The 17238-nt window shown below is 41.4% G+C and overlaps 1 protein-coding gene across 1 annotated transcript in view; it reads left to right on the top strand.

Annotated features, from left to right (window-relative positions):
* Positions 1–17238, top strand: part of LOC126419542 (odorant receptor coreceptor) — a 340278-nt gene that overhangs the window by 304290 nt on the left and 18750 nt on the right. The window contains exons 6-7 of the mRNA XM_050086732.1: positions 1061–1160; positions 16913–17017. Of these exons, the coding sequence (XP_049942689.1) occupies positions 1061–1160; positions 16913–17017 (205 nt within the window). The remainder of the gene's footprint in view (positions 1–1060; positions 1161–16912; positions 17018–17238) is intronic.

The raw sequence follows: 17238 nt of genomic DNA, 5'->3' as shown, positions 1-17238 counted from the left end.
TCATTATCTTACTAAAATGTAAGCCCACGATGGCTTGCCATGAAGGGCAACAGAAATATGATATATGTAGTGCTGTGCTGTTAGGATACACAGCTGACAACCAAATGTGTCCTGCTGTGAAATGAAATGGCGCCCTACATCATCACTCCTGGTTGTTAGGCCATATGCAAGGCGATAGTCAGGTGGCATCCCACTGCTGGCGGAGACGTCACCAGGCACGCTTTCGCTGGTCATTAGGGCTCATTTCGAAGCGGGGCTCATCACTTAAGACAGTTCTATTCCAGCCAATGACATTCTAGGCCGAAGAAGTGTCTGGAGACGCCCTGGACAACAATGAGATGCCACCCTGAGTGTCGCCTACCGTATGGCCCGACAATCGGGAGTTATGGTCTGCGATGCCATGTTGCCCCTCATGGCAAGCCTTACTGGGCTTACACTTCAGCAAGATAATGCCCACCTGCACATGGTGAGAGTTTCTATGTCTTTGTGATTGACAAAACCTACGTTGGCCATGAAGTTCGACAGATCTCTCCCCAATTGAGAACATTTGGAGAATTAAGAGTAGGGCCCTCCAAGCAGCTCGTTATTTTGGCGATCTAACGTGTCAACTGGACAGAATTTGACACGATATCCCGAAGGAGGACATCGAATAACTCTGTCAATCAATCCCAAGCCGAGTAACTGCTTGCATAAGGACGAAAGGTGAATCAATGCGTTACTTGTTTGTGAAGCTTTTTCCTCGAAAAAAATCATCCAGTGTTTCAGAAACTGTAATCATATGTACGTCTATGCATGTACATCACACACACCAATTTCTGTCCCATTCGGATAATTCCTTCGTGGTGCGGAGCTTTGTGTGTGTGTGTGTGTGTGTGTGTGTGTGTGTGTGTGTGTGTGTGTGCGTGGAGGTTGCATTCTCGTATCCATTTTTTCAACTAAACAAAGGAGTTCCGAACCACAACCATGTCAGCACAAATGTTGTAATACCTCTTCTTGAAGCTCCTAGAACTTCCACCTTGATGCTGCAATCTAGATAGTGACAGTGACGTTTCGGCTGCAGGTTCGTGGGCAACATCGGGGACGCATACGGCGCGGCGCTGCTGCTGCACATGTTGACCACCACCGTGACGCTCACGCTGCTCGCCTACCAGGCCACCAAGGTGAGTGCTCCTTCTATGATTTACAGTATTCTCTACTACTACGCAGTAACTTAAAAATATCGCATGTTAATATATCAATGGACCATTAAGTACTGCAAGAAGAACATTGGCCATTAATGTGTTTATTGCATTCTGCAGCCGTTGGAGTCGGGTGAGCTGTACTATCCGATAAACCAAATTTACCAAGCATTCATCGAACGCCCACAGTTGTTTTACTGTCCTAACGATACAAAGCGCACTCCTAACTACATTTACTAATCGAATTCTATATGAAATTAAATTTGAGCAAAAGAAACAACCAGTTTTGAAGCAGTGTGTGTGTGCGCATTCCTCAAAATGTGATGGTTAGAATGCTTGTATGCAACTCGCGGTAAATATGTGCACAATTCACGCTCAAATAAGCAGCTAACACAAATTAATTCAGCTCTTACATAAACATAAGCATAACGTCAGCTCGAAACAGTACATGGAATTCATGGTGTTTTGGGTAGATTACAGAATGTAAAAGCACTGTGTAACACAACAGTCCCATTAAATAAGAAATAATACCATTGTATCCAGAACGGAAGTATCATGTACTTACTGTTTGCACACATAAGCAGTCTTAATGTAGTAATCAATAATAAGAGTGAATACGGATTTAATTACATTTGCCGGCCGCGGTGGTCTAGCGGTTCTAGGCGCTCAGTCTGGAACCGCGCGTCTGCTGCGGTCGCAGGTTCGAATCCTGCCTCGGGCATGGATGTATGTGATGTCCTTAGGTTAGTTAGGTTTAATTAGTTCTAAGTTCTAGGGGACTGATGACCACAGATGTTTAGTCTCATAGTGCTCAGAGCCATTTTTTTTTTAATTACATTTATGACCACTTGCAATTCACTGAGTGAAAAGTTTTCATGTAATAACTTATTTTGCTTTTCCACAGCAATTAAATAAAACAAAATTTACCTTAGCTTTATTGTGAGGTGACGAATTCCAGGAACAAGTTAACTCACATTATTTTCAGTGGGTCGTACTGAAGGATCGAATTGGTTGGTCACTGTTAGGCTACTGTTTGGAACGTGTAGATTAATCTGTACTGCTTTCACTAACTACGACTGTTGGAAACCCTGACATGGAACAAAGGAACAATATTATCAGTTACACTATTTGACAACTCGAACACCATTACACTACTTCCAGCAGAACGGATACTCATTTATGGAAGGACGTTTGCAGTTCAAAAGAGGACGTAGAAAAATAAACGTCTGAATGAAACTGACACCAATCAGTGCTGGATGATATCATTTATTGCCGTGATAGCTGCCAACGAAACTTCACAATTTTCCAGTTCAGATAAAGGTTTCAGCCCAACATAAATATCTTGAACATTCAAGTAAGTAAACTGACTGTTTGTCAGTAATTTTAGGTATGATATATAATACAATGTGTCTCAAAAACATTCATCCGATTTCACAAGACTGAAACTTACTGTAAATTTTACCTTAAACAGACTACTACGAATTTTTTATTTTCAAAATAACCATTTGATTTTACAAAGGGTTTATCTTTTACATGAATCCACATACAATCATGAAGTACTTTTTACTACTACGTTTAGGACCAAAGCTTTCATTTACTTTTCATAAACATTCAATTTTCTCTCTACCGGTCGCACGACAAACATCGGGACGTTTGTCAAGCTAGCCGTTGTTTTGCGGGCGTCTCTATAGTTGTTCTATTCATTGTTGTTGCTTTGCATTGTCACAGTTTACTCAAACTTATTCGAAGGAGAGGCACATAGACAGAGAATTAGAGAATCTCTCCCAGAAAGTCAGTCACAGATCGCGAGATTAGGCCAGCTGGGAGGCCAATAGCGCAGTGCGAGATCCATCGTTGAGGCTGCTCATGGTTAAGAAATGCTCTTACAGGCAGGAGCTGGCGCTGTGCAGCGCGGCCCTGTTAAAAAATGAATTTTCGTCATGTTCTCGCAATTGTGCAAATAGCCAAAACATCCTGATACGGGACGCTTGTAGCTCTCTCTTCCGAAAAAAAGAACGGGCCGTCGGCTCAAAGCTCATTAAATTTTGGAGAGTCTTTCTCGCGCTCGATTGCGATACGTGGCTCCAGTGTGCTCCATATTCTTACGTCGTGGCGGTTGACTTTGCTACTTAGATTGCATTGAGCCTCATCACTGAATACTAAACGCTTAAGGGAACTGTTATGTTTCACCTCCATATTCGGAATGAATTTACTAAACTCTACACGTTGTTGTTGATCACCATCAAGAATTGCTTCTGGCAGCTAAATCCGGTATGTTTCGGAAACATCGGTGCGAAACACACTAGACAGGCGCATCAAGAACGGCTAACTCACGGCTGGACGACGAATACATTCGATACTATTCTCTTGAATGCTGTCGATGTCTTTAACGAGCACACGGAAGTGACCTGTGCATTTCTCCTTACGTAAAAAACCAGTGATAGCATTGTAATATCGTTTATGCTGTAAGAGGTGTAGTGCCGTGTTGTCTATGAAAATCACAAGCATCAGCTGTGAATTCCGCCTGTTGAAACGGAGAACACAAAACGTCTCTTGGTGCTGTGTTATCGGAATCTCGACATGGCGCTCCTTGGGTAATAACCGATTATGCCGCACCTTGGTAACAAGCAAGAGTGCAAGCGAAGCAGATAACTGCTCTAAAGAGACCTTAGCAAATGCCCATCTATTTATAACTGGCTCCTAGACTAAGTTTAAGTTGCTGCTCGTCACTTTAAAATTATCACAAATTTCTGTTTACATTAATGCCGAAGTCAGTCTTGTGATGAGAAATGAATCTGTTTGAAACGCCATCTACTAATCTTATTTCCAGTTCATCCATGTGCATCTACACCAATTTCCAACAATCCTCGACGATTATTTCCTTTCCAAACCTAATATACCTTTTCATAAAAGTCATCTGACACACAATATTTAAACATTTCGATTGAAGATAATTAATCAAATCACTCTTCTCTGAAAATTCTATCCAAACAGTCACTACAATGAAACCGATGTCAGTGCATTTACACAGTTTGTTTTCTAAGCGTCACAGTCCCTACCCTCTACTATTGACCCATTCTGTTTCGGTGTGCGGGCATTTTCCACGCCGGACATTTTCCACGCCGGATATTTGCCACGCCGGACATTTGCCACGATTTTACCTACTCCGAAGGGTTGGGTCTCTTGTCTCACCCTCCTCCTCATCACTGTCGCGCAGTAAAGGTACTTACTGAGACTTTCTGCTGGTTTACTTAACATAGGACCAGAATCTCTTTGGATTTTCCGCGACATTTCTAGAGAGAGTTTCGTTGTGGTAACTATTAAATGCATCTCACATTGAAATCAGCGTCAAATTTCGAGCCTCAGTAAAACTTCGCCAATCCTGGAGATTTCACGTTCGTCTAAATTATACTTGCCTTTTTCGGTGCTCCTACAGCAGCTTTCTGTCGTGTTTTGTGCACCGTGGGGGATCAGTTCCTTCTCTTATTAATTATTTGGTATGAATCTCTCGAGTGCTATTGACACTATTTCTTTGGACTTAAGCCACATATGGTCTTCACTTACATAGTTTGGAAGGATTGGAAACTTTCTCTTAGAAAGACGTCAACCGAATTTTTAGTTGCTTTTACAAATAGATATATTTCGCGTTTAGTTTTGGTGAATTTCTTTGTTACGGAATTGAGCCTCGCTACGACTGTGTGTTCACTAATCCCTGTATCCGTCGTGATGCTCAGGATTATTTGTGGCTAAGAGGTCAAGTATCTTTTCGCAACCATTTACAATTTGAATGGCCTCGTGAACTAATTGTTCAAAATAATTTTTAAAAAAGCATTCAGAACAACTACGGAGGTTGTTTTCTATCTACAATAGGGTCTGAAAATGTATTTTTGTCAACATACGGAAACTAGATTGAAGTCACTGCCAACTATAATTGTATGAGTAGGGTACCTATTTGTGACGAGACTCAAGTTTTCTTTGAACTGTTCAGCAACTGTTTCATCTGAGACCGGGGATCGGTAAAACGAGCCAGTTATTAATTTATTCCGGTTGTCGAATATAACCTCTGCCCATACTAAGTCAAAGGAACTATCTGCTTCAGTGTCGCTTGTGAGCTGGAACACACATTACATTATTTTTCCTTAAGTTGTGCTTCTTGTTTCTCTTCCAGTGCAGATCATTACAATTACGGTTTTTCCCTCTAAAACCTAGGATGCTTTCTCTGTGACCCTGTAAATACCAGAGCCAAACAATGTAGAACAACAACGTACGTTACAAGCATAGCATTCATCTACATCTACATGATTACTCTGCAATTCACATTTAAGTGCTTGGCAGAGGGTTCATCGAACCACAATCATACTATCTCTCTACCATTCCACTCCCGAACAGCGCGCGGGAAAAACGAACACCTAAACCTTTCTGTTCGAGCTCTGATTTCTCTTATTTTATTTTGGTGATCATTCCTACCTATTTAGGTTGGGCTCAACAAAATATTTTCGCATTCGGAAGAGAAAGTTGGTGACTGAAATTTCGTAAATAGATCTCGCCGCGACGGAAAACGTCTTTGCTTTAATGACTTCCATCTCAACTCGCGTATCATATCTGCTACACTCTCTCCCCTGTTACGTGATAATACAAAACGAGCTGCCCTTTTTTGCACTCTTTCGATGTCATCCGTCAATCCCACCTGGTAAGGATCCCACACCGCGCAGCAATATTCTAACAGAGGACGAACGCGTGTAGTGTAAGCTGTCTCTTTAGTAGACTTGTTGCATCTTCTAAGTGTGCTGCCAATGAAACGTAACCTTTGGCTCGCCTTCCCCACAATATTATCTATGTGATCTTTCGAACTGAAGTTGTTCGTAATTTTAACACCCAGGTACTTAGTTGAATTGACAGCCTTGAGAATTGTACTATTTATCCAGTAATCGAATTTCAACTGATTTCTTTTGGAACTCATGTGGATCACCTCACACTTTTCGTTATTTAGCGTCAACTGCCACCTGCCACACCATACAGTAATCTTTTCTAAATCGCTTTGCAACTGATACTGGTCTTCGGATGACCTTACTAGACGGTTAATTACAGCATCATCTGCGAACAACCTAAGAGAACTGCTCAGATTGTCACCCAGGTCATTTATATAGATCAGGAACAGCAGAGGTCCCAGGACGCTTCCCTGGGGAACACCTGGTATCACTTCAGTTTTACTCGATGATTTGCCGTCTATTACTACGAACTGCGACCTTCCTGACGGGAAATCACGAATCCAGTCGCACAACTGAGACGATACCCCATAGACCCGCAGCTTGATTAGAAGTCGCTTGTGAGGAACGGTGTCAAAAGCTTTCCGGAAATCTAGAAATACGGAATCAACTTGAGATCCCCTCTCGATAGCGGCCATTACTTCGTGCGAATAAAGAGCTAGCTGCGTTGCACAAGAACGATGCTTTCTGAAACCATGCTGATTACGTATCAATAGATCGTTCCCTTCGAGGTGATTCATAATGTTTGAATACAAAAAATGGTTCAAATGGCTCTGAGCACTATGGGACTTAACATCTATGGTCATCAGTCCCCTAGAACTTAGAACTACTTAAACCTAACAAACATAAGGACATCACATGTTTGAATACAGTATATGCTCCAAAATCCTACTGCAAACCGACGTCAATGATATAGGTCTGTAGTTCGATGGATTTCTCCTACTACCCTTCTTAAACACTGGTGCGACCTGCGCAATTTTCCGGTCTGTAGGTACAGATCTATCGGTGAGCGAGCGGTTGTATATGATTGCTAAGTAGGGAGCTATTGTATCAGCGTAATCTGAAAGGAACCTAATCGGTATACAATCTGGATCTGAAGACTTGCCCGTATCAAGCGATTTGAATTGCTTCGCAACCCCTAAGGTATCTACTTCTAAGAAACTCATGCTAGCAGCTGTTCGTGTTTAAAATTCAGGAATATTCCATTCGTCTTCCCTGGTGAAGGAATTTCGGAAAACTGTGTTCAATAACTCCGCTTTAGCGGCGCAGTCGTCGGTAACAGTACCATCGGCACTGCGCAGCGAGGGTATTGACTACGTCTTGCCGCTTGTGTACTTTACATACGACCAGAATTTCTTCGGATTTTCTACCAAATTTCGAGACAATATTTCGTTGTGGAACCTATTAAAGGCATCTCGCATTGAAGTCCGTGCCAAATTTCGCACGTCTGTAAATTTTAGCCAATCGTCGGGATTTCGCGTTCTTCTGAACTTCGCATGCTCTTTCCGTTGCCTCTGCAACAGCGTTCGGACCTGTTTTGTGTACCATCAGGGATCAGTTCCATCCCTTACCACTTTATGAGGTATGAATCTCTCAATTGCTGTTGCTACTACATCTTTGAGTTTGAGCCACATCTAGTCTACATTTGCATAGTCAGTTCGGAAGGAATGGAGATTGTCTCTTAGGAAGGCTTCTAGTGACACTTTATCCGCTTTTTTAAATGAAATTATTTTGCTATTGCTTCTGGTGGATTTGGAAGAAACGGTATTGAGCCTAGCTACAACGACCTTGTGATCACTAATCCCTGTATCAGTCATGATGCTCTCTATTAGCTCTGGATTGTTTGTGGCTAAGAGGTCAAGTGTGTTTTCGCAACCATTTACAATTCACGTGGGTTCGTGGACTAACTGCTCGAAATAATTTTCGGAGATAGCATTCAGGACAATCTCGGAAGATGTTTTCTGCCTACCACCGGTTTTGAACAAGTATTTTTGCCAACATATCCAGGGAAGTTTGAAGTCCCCACCAACTATAACCGTATGGGTGGGGTATTTATTTGTTACGAGACTCAAATTTTCTCTGAACTGTTCAGAAACTATATCATCGGAGTCTGGGGGTCGGTAGAAGGAGCCAATTATCAACTTAGTTCGGCTGTTAAGTATAACCACCACCCATACCAATTCGTACGGAGTATCTACTTCGACTTCACTACAAGATAAACCACTACTGACAGACACAAACACTCCACCATCAATTCTGCCTAATCTATCTTTCCTGAACACCGTCTGGGCCTTCGTAAAAATTTCTGCAGAACTTATTTCAGGCTTTAGCCAGCTTTCTGTACCTATAACGATTTTATCTTCTGTGCTTTCTATTAGCGCTTGAAGCTCAGGGACTTTCCCAGCACAACTACAACAATTTACAACTATAATTCCGACTGTTCCTTGATCCAAGCACGCCCTGTATTTGTTATGCACCGTTTCAGATTGCAGCCCACCCCGTACTTTTCCGAGGCCTTCTAACCTAAAAATCCGCCCAGTCCACGCCACACAGCCTCCGCTACCCGTGTAGCCGCCAGCTGAGTGTAGTGAACTCCTGACCTATTCAGCGGAACCCGAAACCCCACCACCCTATGGCGCAAGTCAAGGAATCTGCAACCAACACGGTCGCAAAACCGTCTGAGCCTCTGATACAGACCCTCCACCCGGCTCTGCACTAAAGGTCCGCAGTCGGTTCTGTCAACGATGCTGCAGATGGTGAGCTCTGCCTTCAACTCGTAAGCAAGACCGGCAGCCTTCACCAAATCAGAGAGCCGCTGGAATCCAGAGAGAATTTCCTCAGATCCAAAGCAACACACGTCCTTATTGCCGACATGTGCCACCACCTGCAGCTGGCTACTTCATCTCCTTATTTCTAACATTTTAAAATTGTACGTCGACTAGATGACATGTCAATCATAGATGTTCTTATCTCTGTTTAGTGAACGTATTTTTAGTCATGTTTTGAACATTTTCCCGCTATACTTTATTAACTAATGTTTCGCCGCAAGGGATATCGTATTTTAGAGAGTAAATTAATATGGAGTACGTCGTTCTTCTTTTCAAACATGCACATACCCATTTCTTCTTTCCTTATTGTCTTTTGGACATGCAGTTGTAGTAATTGAAGTAGACACAAATGCAGTGATCAAAAAGAAATGATTAGCGTACATTCGCATTCTCTTTACATCGTTCCTTTCTTGTTGCTCTCATGGCGATGGACTGTTTCTATCGCAATCAGTAAGCGATAAAGGAAGCTACCATACAGACAGAGGGATCTATATTTATACTTGGCAAAACCAATTACATACTGACGTAATCGTCGGTATTGCTTTCGTTTCCCAAAAGTTATAAATATTTCGATTTCGGAAAAGAAGCTCTGTGTTTGGCCAAGATGTCGAAGAAGAAGGTCCCTTACGTACTGGTTGTATCGAGTAAGATGTGGAGACGACGGTTTGAAAGCGGACAGAAGAAGTACGAGGAAGGGCGTCCGTTACCTGAGGGATCGCTACTCGAGCTACCTGGCGTAGGGGCAAGTGTGGCAAATGTCCGGCGTGGCAAATGTCGGCCATTCTCTGTTTCCCGTCTTTGACTATCAACCAGGTCTTGACAGTCCTACAGTAATTAAGGGTCAGGAAATGAGTGGGCATACACTGTGCCACGCTCAAACTTCCAGATGCTTATTTCGCGAAGAATGTCTAATGAGAATGTGCGGAATGTAAGTAGGCTTCGACGTCACGATTTCGTGACATTCCGAGTGCCCGTGGACATAACAGGTTTGTAAAATGGGCCAACAGGCTGAGTCGTGAACGGAGACGTAGCTGTCTAATCACACGAATAGCATACGAGCAATCTGCTGTGCCCGCGACAATTGTGCACACGCGGAAAATGTCACTTCATTCCAAAAATATCACATGTTTAATAGTGCATATTGATGGCAACAAAGGGGTGGAGTAGGGCCTACGAATACTTCATGTAAGTTCCAGAAGTGCAGTATGGTATTTATTCTCGGTATATTGGTTTTGAATGCTGAAATACAAGGGATAGGATTCACCACTTCAAGAAGTATAAAATGTTTGAATGCAGTCACACAACTAGCAGTTCTTCATCGTAGGCTACTGATACTGACATGACTTAAAATGACAGCTTATTACTCATTTTCTGGAGCTGAATTTTTTTTTATAATTTACTTAGGGTTTTTTATATTGTCGCTTAAAGTATGACTTGCATTAGGTCTATATCATACAGGGTGCAACAGATATAAGTGCATATATTTCTGTTTGTGACAGAGGACGGTGTGGCGAACAAAATCATATCAATATTTACTGCGCTTTTCCAGACTAATAATTATAGCTAATAGGAGTAGTATGTTTTTAGTCTGGTTAGAAGCTCGAACTACATGTTACAAGAGCAAGCTATTACTGCTTATTTTCCCCTGGTTAGGTGTTGAAGTATGGAAGCGTGGACCGAAAACGGGTAGTCTATATTGACAGGCGTAGTCCTGTTAGTTATACATACGGCGCAGAAAACATCAGGTCATAAAGTGTGTGGCTTGGTTATGGGAAGACTGATGAAGACAGATGAAAAAAACAACGAACACACTGATGAGTGTACATATTAAGCTACCACATATAAAAATAACTGCATCTTGACGTTCTTTAACTGTGAGATGATTTGGACACCAACATATTTCATGAACGTAATTTCTTTTGTGAAACGAACCATTTTGTCAAAAAATAACATTTGTCTCAGAGTGAAGATGTAATACCATTTATTTTGCACATGAAATACCAAAAATAATGAAAACTGGAACAATGACTCAACTGAAATAAAATCAAGTGGCCTTCCATTACAGATGCGAATCAACTTTTCTTTTTTCTTTAAATAGTTTCGATGATGAAATTCTTGTGCTAGTTGCGAATGAATATACCTGAAGGCTTAAACAACATGTCGTAATTTTGTAGAGGGAAGGCAATTTGACACGGAAGGTTGTCTGGGAACGACGTACAGAGAAGACTGAACATTAACAATCGTTACCTATTTACAAAAACAATACTAGAAAAATTAAGAAAGCACACAGCGCATATTGTTTCGTAATACCACTGCAGAGACATCTTTCATTTGCGTAAATAGTACGTATAGGACTTTATTGAATAAGTCAAACAATTTGCCCGCGAAAGGCAAAGGTCCCGAGTTCGAGCCTCGGTCCGGCACACAGTTTTAATCTGCCAGGAAGTTTCATATCAGCGCACAATCCGCTGCAGAGTGAAAATCTCATTCTGGAATTTCGATGTTACTGCTGCTGATATTTTGCCTCATGCTTCCGGAAGTGGCTTCATCGTATCGCTTTTATTTGCAAGATGATTGTTGTTAGTGTGGTATTGTAAGATGTTCCATAAGTTTTCAACATAATTTGGAGACTAGGGTGTCTTCAAGCTGTTGCAGTGTAGTACAATACTAGAATACGCAATACGATGTGTGGCATACCTAGTTTTTTCATACTGGTGCGCGTTTGTCTTCAATAAATCAGCACTTTATGTCGGCCATTATTACCACAATGCAACGCAGGTTTCAAGTCCCAGTCCAATTTATTAAGCACTCGAAAACAAGCACTAATTTACCTCCGTACTTTACAGCTGGAATTACAGCTACGTACGTGTTCTGGCTGCTGTTTTGAAACCGCAGCGAAATAAATAATTTCCTTAATATAGAAAAATTAGGCCTACATTATTTGCATCTCTAATCACTTCAAAGCTTGTTTTGAACATCACAGTTCTTTACCAGACATGGTCCTGTTTGAGCCGTTACGTTCCTCCGCCCTATGAATTGATTTAACCAGTCAATTACAGGGGTATCTACAGCCTAACTTGGACTGAAAGTCTGCTTTTCTTCACATTAGCAAACATTGCCAATGGTGCAAGAAGGAACAAGTGACAGATGAAAGTTGTGGACTGACCAGGGATTAAACATAAGATATTTGGATCTCCAGTCTATAAATTTATTGTACAGCTATTTTCCTCCGTCGAGCCAATTTTTCATTAGATGCTCAGTAGATATATTCTACATCTACATTTATACTCCGCAAGTGGCGTAGGGCACTTTACGTGCCACTGTCATTACCTCCCTTTTCTGTTCCAGTCGCGTATGGCTCGCGGGAAGAACGACTGTCTGAAAGCCTCCGTGCGCTCTCGAATCTGTCTAATTTTACATTCGTGATCTCCTCGGGAGGTATAAGTAGGGGGAAGCAATATATTCGATACCTCATCCAGAAACGCACCCTCTCGAAACCTGGCGAGCAAGCTACACCGTGATGCAGAGCGGCTCTCTTACAGAGTCTGCCACTTGAGTTTGCTAAACATCTCCGTAACGCTATCACGGTTACCAAATAACCCTGTGACGAAACGCGCCGCTCTTCTTTGGATCTTCTCTATCTCTTCCGTCAACCCGATCTGGTACGGATCCCACACTGATGAGCAATACTCAAGTATATTTATTTTATTATTTATTTTAACTGGCCTCTCTGGTAGCAGAACCATAAGTGTACTGTTAATCCTTGCAATTGTTTTTACTAGTCATCCTTTGGCGACAGGAAGGGCATCGAGTCTCTCTCTACCACTGACATTGCCAAAAGCAGAATAATACGTAGACTCCACAAAGACAGGAGAACAGACGAGGAAAAAGAAGTTCAGCTTCGATCGCTTGACGATTAGTGCAAAAGATGCAATATTTCTGCTGTGTCATTCCAAAAATTACCTATAACCGGACATTGACAGGATGATAAAAAGTTGTTTCAGCTTTATTTCACTTACGTTTTCCCCATATATTCAACTGTCATCCAAAAGGACATCGCAAGAGATACAACATAAATTAATAAATTAGGTCTTATATTAGCCAAACTTAAAACAGGTGTAATTCGTAAAATCAAGTGTATACAATACTGACGCCTTTGGAACCAATCTGACATCGTTCAGACACAGGGTGGAAAATAAATATTACTTATGAATAAAGCATGTGCATAGTAAATATAAACTGATGTTAAAATGTGGCATGGCACCTATAACTCTGCCTAAATGGAAATTAATCTACTTCATATCTAAAGTGTTGCACTAGTATTTACGTTGCCAGTCAATGTACTTGAGAAACGGTCTGCAAATGCGATAAATTTTCCTCCAAAAGTACTTAATTATCAAGTGTTCGAGAAAATTATCTTAACTTCTCGAATGAGAAGTACTGGCAGAAGTACAGCTGTGAGGACCTGGCGTGAGTCGTGCTTGGGTAGCTCAGTTGGTAGAGCACTTGCCCGCGAAAGGCAAAGGTCCGGCACACAGTTTTAATCTGCCAGGAAGTTTCATCTTAACTTCTATTTTGACAAAAAATTTACATGCACAAGATGACAGATTTTGGAAATGGTGTTGTCTTGTCTTCACCAAGTAAGCATAAAGGCTGGTAGGAAGCAAGCCCCGTATTACTGATTAGTATTCTCGCTGTATTTAGGTAGCGTGTTTGTACGCTTGGAACTAGTAGACATGACACAGGGCGATTAATTGTATAACAAATATAATGTGGAAAACTCAATGAGAATTCCTTAATAATCGTTTATTAAAAATAAGTACAGATCCTTGTGTGTTGAACAGACGTGATAGTGTATTAACGGTTCTGAACTCTGGTCTAACCTGAACGTGAATGTTCGCCAGCTGATCTAATAGTTGAGTCTGGACTGCTGTAAGACAGTTTGTATTTTAGGCCTGAATAACGATCAATACTATGAGACTCGTTGTTGACTGTCCGAAAATCACTCATTGATAGCTACTGGGCTACAATTGCGCCGACTGTAGATTAATATTCAGCAACAGCTGATCTGCGACAGATGGCGAAGTGACGCTCTGTGTCTGCTTTTATCCGTGAACGGTGGAACAAGGACGTAGCCAAGGGGGGGGGGGGGGGTAGGGAGGGGGGAGGGGGGGCAGTGACCAGGGGGTCTGGACACTCTCCCCCCTTTCACACCCTATCACCTAAATGGAATTACACACAACCTAGCTTTGTATAGCGAAGTTGAAAGGTACTTAATTTTCAGTCATACGATGAAAAAGAGATACCACTTTCGATAGTCAACAAGGCCATCGATAGATTTAAATTACCGATAGATCGATACCACTATAAGCTATCGCCCATCCATAATCCAACAAAGACCAACTGATGCCGTAGTAGAGCTCAGTTATTTTGTTTTGTTAATCAGTTCAGTTCTTACTTGCAGTTTAGTTTAATATAAGTGCTGCCGTTTATTGCTTTTGTGCTGTGTGCCGTTGTGATAGTTTTTAATTACAGGTAAGATTTCTAACAATACGGAAGAGGAAAACCAATTTTTATTCGTCGACTAGTGTTATTGTAGTTAAAAATATATACTCGCTACACCAACAGCCTACCCGCCTCACTATAGCACTTTAACAGTTGCACTGGAGACTGATGGAGCTTTGTGGATGCAATATTTCAGAAATTCAGAAGGCAGCGGAGCGGTAAGCATGACTACAGGTGACATTAAATAAAAATCAGTGAGCAAAAGCGCACTTGGATTTGCCTGTGACACCCGAATGTCGCGTCTATCAAGAAAAATGTCGCTCAAAATTCAGCCATTATCAGCCTAAACGGCAAAATATGGCCCAATCTGGTCATCCTGGTGGTACTCAATTATGAAAACCAGTCCTGGTATGGATCGATGGGAAGGGGTTTGTGGAAAGCGGAAACGGTGCGCGATGACGGCACGTTCTGTGATTCATTCGTTTCTAAAAGATTTTTTTCAACGGACTGCTTCAGTTTGTCCGAGTCGATCGCGCCCTGCATTACCGGCTTCGCCCCTCCCTCACCTTTCGTCCATAATCTATTTACGCTTTTGTAACACAGTAACAGCAGTATCGTTTTCAGATATTCTATGATTTTCTTGAAATTGTAATGTTTTTAAGTTTTACGATCAATCATACGAAAAATATATTTTTCGTTACTTTTGTACCAGTAATTTATTTGGGGAATAGTTATTTATTTCTCGGGCAGACAGTATTAACAACGGATAAAGATAACTCACATGTGGACTCTTCAAGTTTTGCCTGTTAAAAAGACGTTCTAGTGTGAAATGTCTTATTCGTAATATCCTTGGAACGGAAGTCCAACCGTAACAACTTTAATGTATTTTTAAATAAACCTCATATAAGCGATAACGTCTGTTATATATTACAGCGGAGTTCATTAGCATCAAACACTGTATAGGCATATCATTGTGGATAAGCACCGACTCATTTGTAACGTCACATACATTACAAATCTAGTTGAAATAAATGCGTGAATTACTGTTAAGATCCCAAAACTATGGCGCATAACATCTGGTTTTCTATTTTATGCATAAATTTGGTTATTATAAGTTTCAAGTTGAACGTTGAAATGATAATTTAAAAAGTTCTTGGTCACTACGAAACTGAAGAATTTTAATGAAATGAAAGATAGCTGATTTGAAACTGAATGGAGGAACTTGGGATGCTTTGATGTGCTGATAGAATTCTGACTTGATTTCACATAAGTCAGAAATTCACATACGAGATTGTAGGATGCTACCAGTTGCCATCCACCTTTTCAACATACAGGTGTTCTTCGGACCTTGGTTAAACGAGCATATGCTGTCTCGGATGGTGAAAATTTACCACAGGAGCTGCAACATCTTGAGGACTTCTTCAATAATAACGGCTATACGGGCCGACAATTTCGACGTGCTTTTGAGTTTGGTCCTCTACCTGAACCTTCTGAAGACACCATTAGGTCTTTGGCTTTTCTTCCGTATTCTGGGAACGTGTCCGCCAAGATAGGTAGACTTTTGAAAAAATATGAGATCATGTATCAGATGGGTTTTTCGTCCGCTAGCTAAGATTCGAGCACTTCTTGGCTCTGTAAAAAGATGATTTAGGTTTGAGGAAGTCTGGCGTTTACAAAATACCGTGTGAGTGCGGGAAAATTTACATTAGCCAAACTATTCGTACCGTCAACGACAGGTGTATTGAACATCATCGCCATACGCGATTGTTACAACCAGATAAATCTGCGGTGGCTGAGAGTTGCCTTACAGAGGGACACAGGATGCTATACAATGAGACGCAAGTAGTTGCAAATGCTTCGCGATACTGGGATTGTGTTTTAAAAGAATCTGTCTAAATCAGACTAACAGATAATGTCATTAATCGTGATAATGGATACCCGCTAAGTAAAACGTGGAATCCTGTTTTATCAGACATGAAGAACAAATCTGGATCGGCCGGCTATGAATAATAATTTGTAACGATATATCGTTTTCAACAGTATTCACCACCGGAGGCGCTGCAACTCTTTTTTTCGCCAGGGGACAGCAGGAGTCATAGAGCGCGTGCGCACTGTATCTAGCGCATGTGCCGTTGTACTTCCGATGCATATAAAGGTGCAGTCATTTGCGAGTGGAACCAGTTATCGGCGAAGTATTTCAGTATGCTGCAGATATGACGAGTCCCAGCTTCACTCATTGGTTATGGTCCATGACATAATGTCTATAATCTGAAATCGGTAAATAATTCTTCATCGCCAACAGATCGACCGAAAGTTTTTGCCCATCTACAACATGGTGGACGGTGCAACGCACAGGAACCAGCAGGCAAGCAGAAGTTTTAGTCTCAGAGATTATACATCTGCATCCAGGTACAACAGAGATCAATGCACAAGACCACTGCTTATCCGATTGTGCTGCATGAGTATCGATACATATACATGCAGCTATAGGAAAGAATTAACTCAGGAAAAAATACAAAAAAATAAATAAATATCTATGACGAGAGAGGTATATCAGAGTGTGACAAGTGAATTCAGAGTCTCGGTACTGTACTTCCTAGCACAAATTCTCACATTTGTGTTTTCTTTGTTACAGATCGACTCGGTGGACGTGTACGCGGCCTCTGTACTGGGCTACCTGTTCTACACCCTGGGGCAGGTCTTCCTCTTCTGCGTCTTTGGAAACAGGCTCATTGAAGAGGTGAGCTGCTACTCAATAGCTACAGGCAAAATGGTGACCACCTTTTTTATGGCATTATGTTTGTGGCAATCTCTGTCACTCTGAACTTCAAATAGTCTTTTTCCAAGAAGATTCAACACAGAATAAATATTTCATAATTGAGGACGTCGAGACCACTTTAAACACAATAAAAGAAACACTCATTGTGGGTCACTTTTTATGTATTTTTTGTTTACCGTTTT

This window comes from Schistocerca serialis, chromosome 9 (assembly GCF_023864345.2).
Source record: "Schistocerca serialis cubense isolate TAMUIC-IGC-003099 chromosome 9, iqSchSeri2.2, whole genome shotgun sequence".
In the NCBI taxonomy this organism is placed as follows: domain Eukaryota; kingdom Metazoa; phylum Arthropoda; class Insecta; order Orthoptera; family Acrididae; genus Schistocerca; species Schistocerca serialis.
Note: the sequence above shows the minus strand (reverse complement) of the source record. Positions and strands in the feature narration are given on the sequence as shown.